The sequence below is a fragment of the Sapajus apella genome, unplaced genomic scaffold (genome assembly GCF_009761245.1).
Source record: "Sapajus apella isolate SASKATOON/1434 unplaced genomic scaffold, GSC_monkey_1.0 scaffold64, whole genome shotgun sequence".
Lineage (NCBI taxonomy): Eukaryota > Metazoa > Chordata > Mammalia > Primates > Cebidae > Sapajus > Sapajus apella.
In genome coordinates, this window is record NW_022437004.1 from 6,895,934 (window position 1) to 6,909,821 (window position 13,888).

Below are 13,888 nucleotides of genomic sequence, written 5' to 3' on the forward strand. Positions count from 1 at the left end.
TGAATTCTAAAAAATATAATTTTTAAATATTTTTATGAATTATAAAAAAATTTTTAATTAATTTTTTATAACACTTTCGGCCTCCCTAAGTGGTGGGATTACAGACATGAGCCACCATGCCTGGCCCCAATGTAGCTTTAAACAGAGAACTACAACACTTCTAGATGTGCATTTAAATATTTTTGTTTCATCACCTTGCAAAATAAATGAGAAGAGATTCACTCTTCCACATCTTACAACATACGCATTGATCTTATTTGTTAAAGTATGCTTTACTAGCAATTAGCAGGATTAAGACTGGCACTCATTTTATATTCTCTACCCAGGGTTAACACATGACACAAGAAGTTCCTTTTCACGAATACAGAAGAATGTTAGGGATACTTCATGATTAAAGCAATAAAAGTGCTTCAAAGCAGGCGAGGTCTAACAGAAGCTCACTGCTCTGCAGTAAAGGTCAGAGTCACCTTCCATTTCTGATGTCTAGAGCTAAAAACAATCCACCAGGTACGATCTGGGCATCCACGTGTGACCACCTCCCATGGTCAGAATATTAACTTCACTTAATGCTCCTAACAATCACAGTAGCTTCTTTGATAGCCATAGCATGCTGCTGACTCATTCTGAGGCTGCAGTTTTCCAAATCTTGAAATATTTTTCGTGTGTGGCTGTTTAGCCAAGCCCCATACATTCCCTTGTAATGAATGGTTTTGGGCTCTCAGATAAGTGTTTCTTTCTCCCTTTCAAGTTTTATTCAATTAGATTTGGTTTGCTCTTTCAAAATACCAAAATCTCTTTTTTTAAAAAAATCTCGGCTGGGTGCAGTGGCTCATGCCTGTAATCCCAGCACCTTGGGAGGCCAAGGTGGGTGGATTACTTGAGGCTAGGAGTTCAAGACCAGCCTGGCCAACATGATGAAACCCCGTCTCTACTAAAAATACAAAAATTAGCTGGGTGTGGTGGCACATGCCTGTAGTCCCAGCTACTCTGGAGGCTGAGGCACGAGAATCACTTGAATCTGGGACGTAGAGGTTGCAGTGAGCCGAGATTGAGATTGTGCCATTGCATTCCAGCATGGGAGACACAGCGAGACTCTGTCTCAAACAAAACAAAACAACAAACATTAATTTCTGTTGTTCTGACATATTAGCAATTCCCCTAGATTTGTCATTCATGTATGTGATCTATATGCCAATATAACTGTCTAGATGATTTATTTTAAACTGATGAAAACAGGGGACATAGCCTCTAGCATGCTTCCTGCACTATCATCTAGCCTGAATCTCCCTCACCCCACAGACAGTGCCAGTGACTGATTTGCATGCATGCCTTCTCAACATTCTTCTAAGCTTCCAACCAAGTAACCCCAGGAAGTAAAGTTAATCTGGTATGACTGGCTTTTAGCAAAGCCCTGATAGCTACTAATGGTGACTGCTTCCTTTACCAAGTATTCAAAAATCAATGTCTTGATAATCCACTTTGTAATAGAATATTTCCTGAGATCAATATCAAGCTTATCATTTTGTAGCTTTTATCTCCCTTAACCCTTTTTAGAAAAGCTAAACTATGTATCCACCTGCTTCCATCCTGTAGTTGTTACTACATTATTCCTCCAACATTACATGATTTGATGATCTCAGTCTCTCACTCCCTCAGTCTTCTTGGACTTTGGGGCTTCACCTTATCTGGTGACATCCGAGCCTCTTGTCATGGCCTCATCCACTCCAGGCCAGCAATTCTTGCTTCATATTTGTCCTACCCTTTCCGATCAGAGATGTAACTTCTTGACGGAAAAAAATGCAAGCCGAACAGAAGCTCAGCAGTTTGGTTTCTCTCACAACCCCCTCTCTTTGGTCTTATTGTTCCAAACATAACTTCTGAAAGCCCTTTTGTAACCCTTCGCATTTTTCACAATCCTCTTTTCACTTTGCACTCTGTTTCTTTTACAGCCCAGAGCCACCCTCTGATGTGGACCTTGGTTCCATGACCCAACCTTTCCTGGGTCTGGCTCAGGGTCCAAGGTCAGGACAGCACAGAGGAAGTGGCAGCACAGAGAAAGCAGGTCCAGAGGAAAGGGTTATCTAGAAAGTGCCACCTGTAGTCAGCAACTCAAGGAGAAAAAGTAACATGATACCTGGAAAAATGTTAAGGTCAGAGGTCAGGAAAGGCAGGATTGCTTATCAAACCAGTGGAGCAATACCGTGGATGAGAAATTAGGTCACTTGCAAAGAAGATGGAGAATGGGTACTGCAAAGAGGAGGTGGTTCAAATGGCATCCCTTTCTCCTAGGGCTCCTTAAATGCATAAAGACCTGGCCTTTCTGTCTTTGAAGCTCCAGCACCTGGCACAAAGCCTGGCATACCAATGTTCAACACACTTGTGAATGAATACATCAAAGTGGCCCTGGCTCTCATACCACTCTGGGGGAATCCTTTAAAGGGGCAGGAGGCTCAGACTGGAGTCAGACTTTCATGTGCATCCTTAAACAGAAGAGCTACCTAGATGGCAACATGCCTCTTCCTCCTTTGGAACTGGGTCACAGTGCTGTTTTCGTTGTTTTTTTTTTTTTTTTTTTTTTTTTGAGATGGAGTTTCTCTCTTGTTGCCTAGGCTGGAGTGCAATGGCATGATCTAGGCTCACGGCAGCCTGCACATCCTGGGTTCAAGAGATTCTCCTGCCTCAGCCTCCTGAGTAGCTGGGATTACAGGCATGTGCCACCACACCCAGCACAACCCTCCCTGTTGCTACTAAAAGTTTTGTATTTTTAGTAGAGACAGGGTTTCTCCATGTTGGTCAGGCTGGTCTCGAACTCCCATCCTCAGGTGATCCGCCCACCTCGGCCTCCCAAAGTGCTGGAATTACAGGCACGAGCCACCGTGCCCAGCTCACAGCGTTGTTTTTAATTGTCCTGAACCGTGTTTCTCTTTTGGAACTTGAGGACATGGGACCATGTTTATCATGTCCCTCGACTTTGGGAATCCTTTTTCATACAGTCCAGGGTAGACTGTAGATGAGAACACATTTCCCTCCCTGGCTGTCAGAGATTCTAAGGCCCGATTACTTCTAAAATGCCTGCTTCTTTCATTTCAACAGCCAGTTCCTACTTTTCTATGAGTCAGTGTCTATCTTATCTGAAAACATAGCAATGCCTGATGAATGTGTTCATGAACTATATTAAAAGAATGGCAACTAAACTCCTTTTTCAGGCAGTTTCCCTTCTGTTAAAACAGCATCATTTAAATATCCCACATTACACTATTGTGAGTCTATATAGGAATCCAAGACAAATACAAAGTTGTATTAGTTGATAAAAATTTGACCCAGTCATGGGTTAACCTGGGCTCAGCAGAATTCTAGTGACAGCATGAAGCTAAAAGCCACTGTTGAAATTTTAACTTGGCAGCAGTCAGTCAAATTGAATAGGGTAAGAATAAGAAAAACCGTATCAAGGCCAGTATGTCTCTTGGCAGGCAGAGAGGATCTGAATCATCAGGCTTCAGGCTGTCTAAGCCCAAACACAGCACTTTTGATAAAAGCAGATGCTTTGTTTGGCTGCTATCTATCTGCCCTTCCTCCAAACCCACCAGTCCCATCTACCCCACCCCCCACCCATTCCCTACTGGCTTCCGAAAGAGTGTGTTTGTAAAGGCTTTTTCTAACTAATCCAGAGGCAGAATAAAAATGCTATGGTTTTGAGATACTGTCCTCAAGCCTCTAAGAGGAAGGACTTCTGCCTACCAGATAAAGGAACATACCCCCTTGACCTGTCTTCCAGGGCAGACATTCATCCTCTCAATGTGGCCACCCACCTAAACCTTGAAAAAGCAGCCATCGCCTCAGGCAAAAGCAGACACTGCAGTGCCCATGTACCTCTTCTGTCTACAGGGTCCTTTGGAAACGTCCAGGCCCACTAGGAAGGAACCACAGGAGTACAAACACCATGCTGCTGACACAGACCCCAGGGAGGGTGGCCCTGAAAACAGGTCTGTTTTAACCAAATAAAACATATTGATTAAAAAAATCAAGTAATGGATAAAATGTACTTTGTTTTCGTTTAAATGGTAAGATATTGTATTGAATTTTGTCTATTATCTTAAAAAAAAATCTTCCTTTGAACACCAACCCTATCCAGATCCTATCTATCAATAGCCTATCTCATTTCTCTGCACTTAGCCCCCTCTGCTGACTCCCTGGAATGAACTGTGCTGAGGTTCCTCTGGGGTCGTCCTTAGGGTTCTTTTCCTTTACTCTTTACACAGAGCTCTAGATCTCTCCTTAGATGATGGTATCCATTTCCACGGCTCTAATTTCATTTCTGTGCAGATTCCTAACTTTATACCTTTTAGGCCAGAACTTTTTGCAGAGCTCCAGGCTTGTAATTCCAAAACCGCCTGTCTGGTTAACACCTCCACTTAGACATGTGTGCATCTCAAACTTAGCCTACCCCAAACAGAAGTCCTGATTCTCAGCAATCTACTATAACCCCCTTCCCTAAGAAAATACAATCAACCAAATAAATAAAGACTTGGTCCTCTCCCAAGCTTCCCTGTCTCAGCAAATGGCTCTATCCCATATACCCAGCTGCCTGAGCCATGCTTGACTATACCTCTCCCTCACCCCACCACATTCAACCCTCAGCAGCTATGGCAGACTGTACTGCAAACTGTGTATTGAATCCACCGACTTCTCTCCTCTACCACCACCCTGGTACAGACCCCCACCTGCTCCCTGTACTTTTACAACCACCTCCTGCCTTCCCCTGCCAACCTCTTCTCCATCAATCATTCTCCACACAGAGGCAAAGCAATCTTCTAAAAACTGATCGTGCCATTCCCTTGTTTAAAATCCTTTAAGGGTAGATTTCCTTTTACCCTACAGAGAAAATCTGAACTCCTTACCCAAATCTAGACCAGTGCTATCCAATAAAAACACAATGCGAGCCACATAGGTAATTTTAAATTTTCTAGTAGTCAACTTAAAAAAATTGGTGAAGATGGCAGAACACAGTGGCTCATGCCAGTAATCCCAGCACTCTGGGCAGCCAAGGCAGGCCAATCATCTGAGGTTGGAAGTTCAAGACCAGCCTGACCAACATGCAGAAACCCCATCTCTGCTAAAAATACAAAATTAGTTGGATGTGGTGGTGCATGCCTGTAATCCCACCTACTTTAGAGACTGAGGCAGGAGAATCACTTGAACCCGGGAGGCAGAGGTTGCGATGAGCCAAGATGGTGCCATTGCACTCCAGCCTGGGCAATAAGAGTGAAACTTCATCTCAAAAAAAAAAAAAAGGTGAAGTTAATTCTAATCTTTTATTTAATCTACTATTTCGAAGATATTATAATTTCAACATGATTACATAAAAATTATTAATGAAATATATTCCCTTTTTATATTAAATCTTCAAATTCCTATGCCAGAGAGGCCTTCTCTCCACCCATCTAAGTAATTTGGGGTCCTCTGACGTTGTATCTTCCTTGTACCTCATTTTGTATTTATGTACTTAATGATGCCTTTGCCTGAATGCCCCTAAACTGAGAACTCCCTAAGGACAGGGGCTACATCTATTTTGTGTTTCACTAGTACCATGCCTGGCATAAGACAAGCTAATAAATATGCATTGAATAATAAACAGCAGACACTGACATTAAGTACCAGAACAATCAGGCAAGGGCTGGGGCCTGTTCCCTGAAGACAGGCTCTGTTTTGTGTATTAGTACAATGGTATGCTGATATTTTAGTGCACTGTGTGGTTGTTATACCTGTAAACTGTGAGTGCTGGCCACGACTCATTGCTGTAGGGCAGACTCTGATACAGGGATTCCAGCCAGACTCCATCAACAAGTGAGAAACTTTCTCCCACAGAAGCTGCCGTCATTGAACGTGATCTCAGGTTACACCAGAGGATTAGGCACCACCCAGCTCTAGCCTTCCAGGAGGAAGGAAGGAAGGAAACCAGTCTGTCTGAGCCTCCTCCATGCCAGGTTCTGTGTTAAGCACCCTCACATGAGATTGTATCTGATCCTTAGAGTCACCCTTTGAAGACATGGAGACTCAGAAGGGTAAAATAACTTAACCAAGATCACAAAGCTACCAGGTCAGGCTGCTAGAGTCAGCATCAAGGTCACTAATGGTTTTCTTTGATAGCCATGGCTACATCGACATCCCAGCAAAGGCCTCAGTGGCTTTGAGCCAGGCATCCCAGCAGAGTTGAGCAGGAAAAGAAGAAACTGCTGGTGACCAGGTGGGAGCTAGGTCAGGCATGGGACCTGCTCAACACAGACTCCCAGTAGGTGTACCAGGCCCAAGTGTGAATGTCAGAGCACTGACATTCTGTGGAACCTTTATATTTAGTCAGCAGTTAACCTTCATAGCACTTCTTGGGTAGGTTATTTTCACTCCCATTTTACAGTTTAGAACTTGCTGTAGAGTTCATGTACCTAATAAGTGGCAAAAACAAGGATCTGAACTGAAACCTCTGGATTATCTGTCTTGTGCTTTTTCTCCTCTTCACAAAAGGGGCTCTTTTATCTTTAGTGATTACATTCACAGGCCAACTGGAACTACAGACAGGCCACACTGCACAAAAGCTGGGCACCTAGGGAAGGTTTCCCAGACCTCTATAACCTGTAAATAACAGCACAACCCTCCAAACAAGGCCCTATATGCTTGTCTTTGGAGCCTCTGAGAAGAGAGCTTGAAATTCTACATCCAATCTAACCGATAGCCTCTTAGGAAAAGACTGGACAGTGACACCATTACGAAGCATGACCTGAGGGCATATCAGCCATGTGGCTCAGGCCGGTCTGGCCACCCAGTCCAGTCCCCCTGAGGACAGTCTCCTTCCAATCAACTGCAGCAACTACTCCTTCGGGTTACAACTAAGACTTCTCCAGCTTGCATATTCTAGCCAGGCTCAGCTGGCTCACAAATCCACACGTGACAAGAATATGAGGAATAATTTGTAACTGCATAGCACCTTCTATTTACAAGGTGCTTTAACATATATTGAGGGGCATGAAAAACCCAGAAGACTAAAATACCTGACCTTTCCCAAATAGCAGGCGGGTGGCCTGAAAAAACATGATTTAAAACAGGTCTCTCCTGGGGCAGGAGGGAGGAGGGTACAGTCCAGAGGCGATGTTAAACAGCTCCACTCAACAACGACTGCATTGTGTAATTCTCTGATCATTTTCTTGGTTGTGGTTTGCAATCAGTTAAAATTTTTTTTTGCCCCAGAACAGCTGAGAATGCACAGATCTTGGCATTGAGGTTCAAATCATCCTTGTCAGTATAGGATTTAGACAACCATCAGACAGCTGGCTGGTAGATCTGCAGGCACTCCCCACAGTCTGGGCTTCTTTAACCCAGGAGCGACACAAGATGCAGGGGCTAAGCTCACCTCTAACCCAGTTGCTCCTGTCCTCAGCACGCCAGGAGCCACCAGGGGCCAGGACATTCACCATTCCTCGGAACTGACTAAACCATTCACAACAGCTGCATTCAAACACCAAGGGGTATTCAAAATGTTAGTAAAACTCAGCTTTAAGTTTATAAAAACATAAATTCAACCCATGGACTATTATTTTCCAGAAACATTCTTGAACTTGGGCTGTTAAAAAGCCATTGTCACAATGCTAACTCAGTTTAAGTATACCTTCTATTAAATAGAATCTATTAATGTAGAAAAAAAAATTTTTTTTTTGAGATGGAGTTTCACTCTTGTCACCCAGGCTGGAGTGCAGTGGCATGATCTCAGCTCACTGCAGCCTCTGCCTCCTGGGTTCACATGATTCTTCTGCCTCAGCCTCCTAAGTAGCTGGGATTACAGGCATGTGCCACCACGTCTGGCTAATTTTTATAGTATTAGTAGAGACGGGGCTTCACCATGTTGGCCAGGCTGGCCTCAAACTCCTAACCTCAGGTGATCTACCTGCCTCAGCCTCCCAAAGTGCTGGGATTCAGGTGTGAGCCACTGTGCCGGGCTCAAGATTTAAAAAAAAAAAAACTCAAAGTCCAATTTTCTTCTCCAAAAAGTACACAAAAAGCTTCCAATTTGCAGACAGCAGACACGCTTGGGTATAAATAAACTGCAGATGTTTGCGCGTGGACCTTCATATCATACATCCTTCTGATTAACTCTGAGCTAAAGGCTGGTGTATTTAGATGTCTGAGGGAACATCTTGCTTTGTTAAGGAGAAGGCAATAGTCATAGAAATCAGTGGTTCTGAAGAGGAACAACTAATACCATTTTCAGATGACGGCACTGACACAGTCCAGAGTTAGGTCTTTAAATCAGTGTTTTAGAGGAAAAATCTGCATGGATCCTTGACCTTACATCTTTGCTACAACATTGAAGATCTGACATTGTGACACGGTAGGTTACTGCCTGGGAAAGCATACCAGATTTTAACTAGGGATAATTCTGCAGACTTTCTGGCCACTGTCAGTTAAAACACTTGTGATGAGTCAGTCAGCTCCACTCATGCAAACTAATGAAACACTCCATTGTCCAACCACATGCTCCCACAGCACAAGAGGCAGAAGGAATTAGGCACTCGCAGCTGTTCCCAGGAATGTGTGCCTCCACGTACCCACAGGCAGGAAAAGACCTGAATGGTCTCCAAGCTCTGATCCCTCAGCTATTCTAGCAACACGGACATCCCGACAACAGGAACCAGTCCTCTCTCAGCCCAAGGAAGGTTCCAGACTCGAATACAAATTCATCCTTGAGAATAAATTAACAGCATTTACAGTGACCTGGATGAGATTGGAGACTATTATTCTAAATGAAGTGACTCGGGAATGGAAAACCAAATATTGTATGTTCTCACTGATGCAGGAGCTGAGCTATGAGGAGGCAAAGGCATAAAAATGATACAATGGATGTTGGGGACTTGTGGGGAAGAGTGGGAGGGGAGTGAGGGACAAAGACTACAAATATGATGTAGTGTATACTGCTCGGGTGATGGGTGCACCAAAATCTCACAAGTCACTGTTAAAGAACTTACTCATGCAACCAAATACCACCTGTACTTCAATAACTTATAGAAAAATAAGAATAAATTTAAAAAATCATCCTTGAATATAAATGAATCAACGGGATATCAGCTGAATGATGTGAATATCAAGAGAAAATCCTGTCTGCAGACCTCTCAGAGAAACCTGGGTCTACTTTCAGAACAAAGGCTCCTTCTGTGACATCAAGCAGCAGGTTTAAGAGCTCCCTGGCTTCTGGCTTTGGCCACCTTTCAAAACCACAAGGACATCCGAGGGCAGCCAAGACAACAACAAAGACAAGAGAGACAGTCTCCAAAAGAGAAGACCAACTCCCCCTTCCAGGCGTGCCTTCTGCCTGGCTCTTGACAGGTAAGGCTCCATTCTCCCCAAAGCAGGTGTCCAAGGCACTGAATACAGGCAGGGGACTGACCCCTGTGCAAGAAGATAGCTCAGACGATGGCCACAGCTGGTGCCAGCATTCTTGGGAGACTATGGAACACACTGTCCGGGGAAGGCCTTAGAATACTTTCTAGGTTCTAATCCTACCTCAGTCATCCATTAGGGTATGATCTTAGGTGCCTCAACTTCCCTGAATCCATTTCCTCAACTCTAAATGATGATACTAATGATGGCGATAACAGTGTTCATAACGAAATCTGCTAAATCTCTCATACAGGGTTGCAACGTTCAAACCAGATAGTTTATGCACATATCTTGTAAGCTCTCTGAAAACTACAAAATGTAGGAGACAGACAACAATTAATAATTATTAGGATAATTAAGAATGTATAAATGATATTAGGATAATGATTAATAATGTAGGAATTAATAATTCAGGAGGAAATGACACACATAGATATGACAACTTAATCATGCAAGTTTTAAGATCAAAGAGGAGACTTCCTCTGCTTTGTTGGGCCTCCCACAGGATGGATGTTCAATGAATGTTCAATTATAATAAAGGTGACTTTTTAATGACTAATAAGCTAAACTTATTTTTTTTGGAAAAGCACAAACTTGCAACAGAGTAGTTCACAGGACAAGGAGGTGCTTATCTGGAGGGCCTCCCTCTGAGCGACTGTCAGTTAAACTGGCCACAGAGCTAGACAGTGGTTGCAGGAGACATCCGAGGCGGCCCACTATCTTCATGCCAACATTCGTCAGGCCAATACCAACACGATGAGATGCAGTGTTTTCAGAGCTAACACCCGGGCAAGTCACTGTCAACTGAAATTAACCCCTGAATTCACTATGAAAAGAAAAAAAGAGGTGACTGAGCTGCTGTGAATGGCTGATGTTCCACAGCTCCTTTCAACTGAAATTGCTGAATGAGAAGTTCTATTTCTCTCACTGTATTTCTGCTGCGGCACCTTTGGCAAGCCTCCCTCTCTAGAGCCTTGGGTTCTCATTCAGGCTGCTTGGTCCTAGCTTTTCATGTGTAAAAACTCTGTTTACATCATGGCTGATTTCAAAAAGGAAATTAGGCAGTTTATAATCTTATTAGAAATACTTAACAAAAAAATTTGTAAGGTATTTTGAACTCCTCAAAATTGGGAACACCTCAGGAGTTTTAAAAAATGTGTTAGAAAAATAAATATATTAATAATAGAACAGAGCGGGGTAGGACTTTATGACCCTTTGACAGAGAACCATGCATCTTCCCACTCAGCATAGTTTTTGAGGGATACACATTTGTTACTTCCTGTATTCATCTTTAACAGTAAGATATTTTCAGTTAAGAAAAAAATATGTGAATTTGGATTAATATAGCTCTCAATCATAAACAAACCTTAAACCAGCAGTGCTTAAGTCTTCCACAGCCTGGACTTCAAACTCAGGACCTGCGCCCACCCTCTGGTAACATCTTTTACAGAAATATGACTTCTGTCCAAGTCAGTTTTCAAATCAAAAAGCTTTAAGCTCTTGGCAGCTTGACAGCTTGGACCTTGGGTGTTTACCAGGAACTTCCCCAAGATAGGAAGAGTGACTCCATTACTACCGCCTCCCCACCCACCCCCCTAGTGTGTGGAGTTTCCCTTTGTAAGAGTTGGCACCTAGCCAGAGCCTCAGAACATCAAGGAGTAAGTCTAGAAACTGTCTGTGTCTAGTATATGGTAGACACCTCACTCAGTGCACTTCAAGTTAATAAATGAAACGCAGTCCACTATAAGCCAGCTAGTTGGTTCTGACTCCACATCACGCAGCCTGGCATCTGTGCTCATCTTTAGCAGGCCAGAAGTTACCTGTCTTTGCTGCTCCCTCCTGCATTCTTGCCCCTTAAGTGCCAATGATGCGATATTAACAATCCTGTGCACAGATATGCACCTCCATGTTCACCCATTCCAGCACTGGCTGACTGCTAGCTCTCTGAGCCGGGAGCTCACCCACCTAGATTTTGTGGAGTGGGTCCAGGACCTTCTAGCCCCCAGGATGCCCCAAGGAATGTTCTAATCTGGTGTCAGAAGCAGTTCAGGGCTCTCTAATGGTTTCTATGGAGATTATCTGGGCCTCCACTTATTTTTTGTACTATTACAATTATGGAACTGGAACTGAAAATAATTCTGAACTCTTGTTCACCTTAGCTTTGTACCAACACTGACACTGTTCTCCTCTCAATGTGCTACACTCCAGCCACAGGCCATTCTAGTTCATTTTGGGGTTTTCAAACGTGCCACACTTACTCTCACCTCCAGTTCTCTGCACTTGCCTTCCCTATGCCTGCAACAGCCTGGGAGGCCCATGGTTGCCCTTCCCTCCTTATGCAAGTCTTAGCTTAAATACCATCTCAGAAACCTGTTCATCCCACCAAAAACGTATTACCTCCAATAAATCTCCAGCATGTCACTCCATTTCCTCTATAGCATTTGGTATAATCTGCAATTGTCCTATTTATTCGTATGTATTACCTAAGTTGCTCACTAGAACGTAAGCTATGGGAAGACATTTGCTTCAGATGTTCCACTGCTAGCCTGTTAGTTCACATATTTCCACCACCCCTATAAACGGGCAAGCACAGATTGCTGCAATAATTTGGCCACTAGAATGTCTTCAATGCTGGACCAGCCCTTCAGTTAAGATAATCAGAAGGACTGAGCAGAATTTTCCTGGTAAGCCCTGGGGCTTATAAAATCAACATACTCTAATATAAGTGCTCCATATATAGATATTGAACAAATAAATGAGCTAAGATCAAAGAACAACATTGGACAAAAAGAGAGATAACAAAAGAAACCGTCCCACTCTTTACCAGATAGCATCACAGGCTGCTGATCTTCCCCAACAGGAAAAGGAGTGCAGTTTCCAAACTAGCTCTCACAGGCAGAAACCAATCACAGCCAGGCCCATTACAAACCCAGAGAAAAAGCATTTATAACCATTAAGCTCATTTACTCAGATGTCTGTCACAGAGAGGGAAAAAATCAATTCTTGTCCAAGTGTTCTGAAGCTGAACTAACGGTACATCCATATAAAATTTTATTTCAGCATGCTGACAACTAAATATAAGGAGATATGGGGTCAATTTGTAGACATCATGGCATCTCTATAGAAGTGGATGGACATAGTTCACAATCTGTTAAAAAAAATACTTGGGCTTTCTTTTAAGGGACTTGACAGAGGAAGGTGGATTTTAAAATACCCTCAAATGTTATATAATGTTAAGAAGTGGTTAATTTTTATTTAGGTGTTACAGTTTTTTATATTGTGGTTATATAGTTTTCAAAATAAAAGTCCGTATCTGTGAAAGGAACAGACCAAAATATTTACAGATCAAATAACATGAAATCTGAGATTTGCTTCAAAATAATACCAGAGGAGGGAAGTAGGTGGGAGTACAGACAAAACAGAACTGGCCCTGGGCTGGGAACTATTGGAGCCAGGTGACTGGCTCAAGGGAGTAATTAAATTATTCATTCAACTTTGTGTATGTTTGACGTTTTTCCTAACACAAACTTTTAAAAAATCCCTTTAAGACAAATCATCTTCACTTGTGAAATTACAGAAGTTACCTGAAGGTGAAGGTTTCGCCTTGCCGGTCCTGACGTGGGCTCTCCTGGGCGCCGTCCTGCGTCAGAGGCGAGTTCTGCCGTGGGGATTTGGAATGGGGGAGGGTGCCCATGTGACTGAAGTCATCACAGGACCTTATGGGAGGAGGACCTTTCTTCTTCCGTGGAAGGGTGCTGTGTATAGACACGTCTTGATAGGCATCTGTGCGATGCTCAGTGAGAGGGGACTTGCTGCTCAGAAGGTCCATGGACGAGGCCAGGGGGAACTGGTGATTCACCGGCATGTTTCTGGGAAGGCTTGCAAATTTTCCTGCGGCCATAATTCTCAATTCTAAGGGGGAAAGAAAATAGTGAAGGTATAAATCTAAGAGAGTCACAAGAACTGACTTCCTTCTTACAAAAGGAAATGGAAATATGCCACATAAAATGAAATATTCACAGACCATTAACAGATCACCATTTAATGGCATCACTAGTGGAGTCTAATAAGAACGGGAAGTTTACTTATATTCCTCCTGAAATGATCCTACATAGGAATTCTCCTGGGTTGGCAGCAAAACCAAGAGGGTGAATACTTTCAGAGTTGTTAGTGGCATATAAGCCATTTTATTATTTCAGATTACTGATGGAAAAAACACAACTAGCAAAAAAAAAGATAATTAAGGGAGGACTCACAGTTGCAGTAATAAGTACATGAAAGAAAATATTATAAACTGTTAGATAATTAGCTCACATATTTCCACCACCCTGTAAATGAGAAGAACGGGTGGAAATTATTGGAATTCTTGAGCTGCTAGAATTGCCTTCGGTGCCAGACCAGTCCTCAGTTGTGCTACCCAGGACAATGGGACAGAATTTTTCTGGCCAAGACCCAGTGTTTATAA

General features: G+C 43.0%; 1 protein-coding gene across 2 annotated transcripts in view; it reads right to left on the reverse strand.

The window, feature by feature from the left end:
• Positions 1–13,888, reverse strand: part of BCAR3 (BCAR3 adaptor protein, NSP family member) — a 132,969-nt gene that overhangs the window by 112,003 nt on the left and 7,078 nt on the right. Inside the window, exon 2 of one of the 2 annotated variants that reach the window (XM_032247995.1) lies at positions 13,008–13,335. In XM_032247995.1, coding sequence (XP_032103886.1) covers positions 13,008–13,324 — 317 coding nt within the window. In that variant the 5' untranslated portion in view covers positions 13,325–13,335. Of the gene's footprint in view, positions 1–13,007; positions 13,337–13,888 lie in introns of both variants that reach the window. The other variant, XM_032247996.1, reaches the window with a different exon arrangement.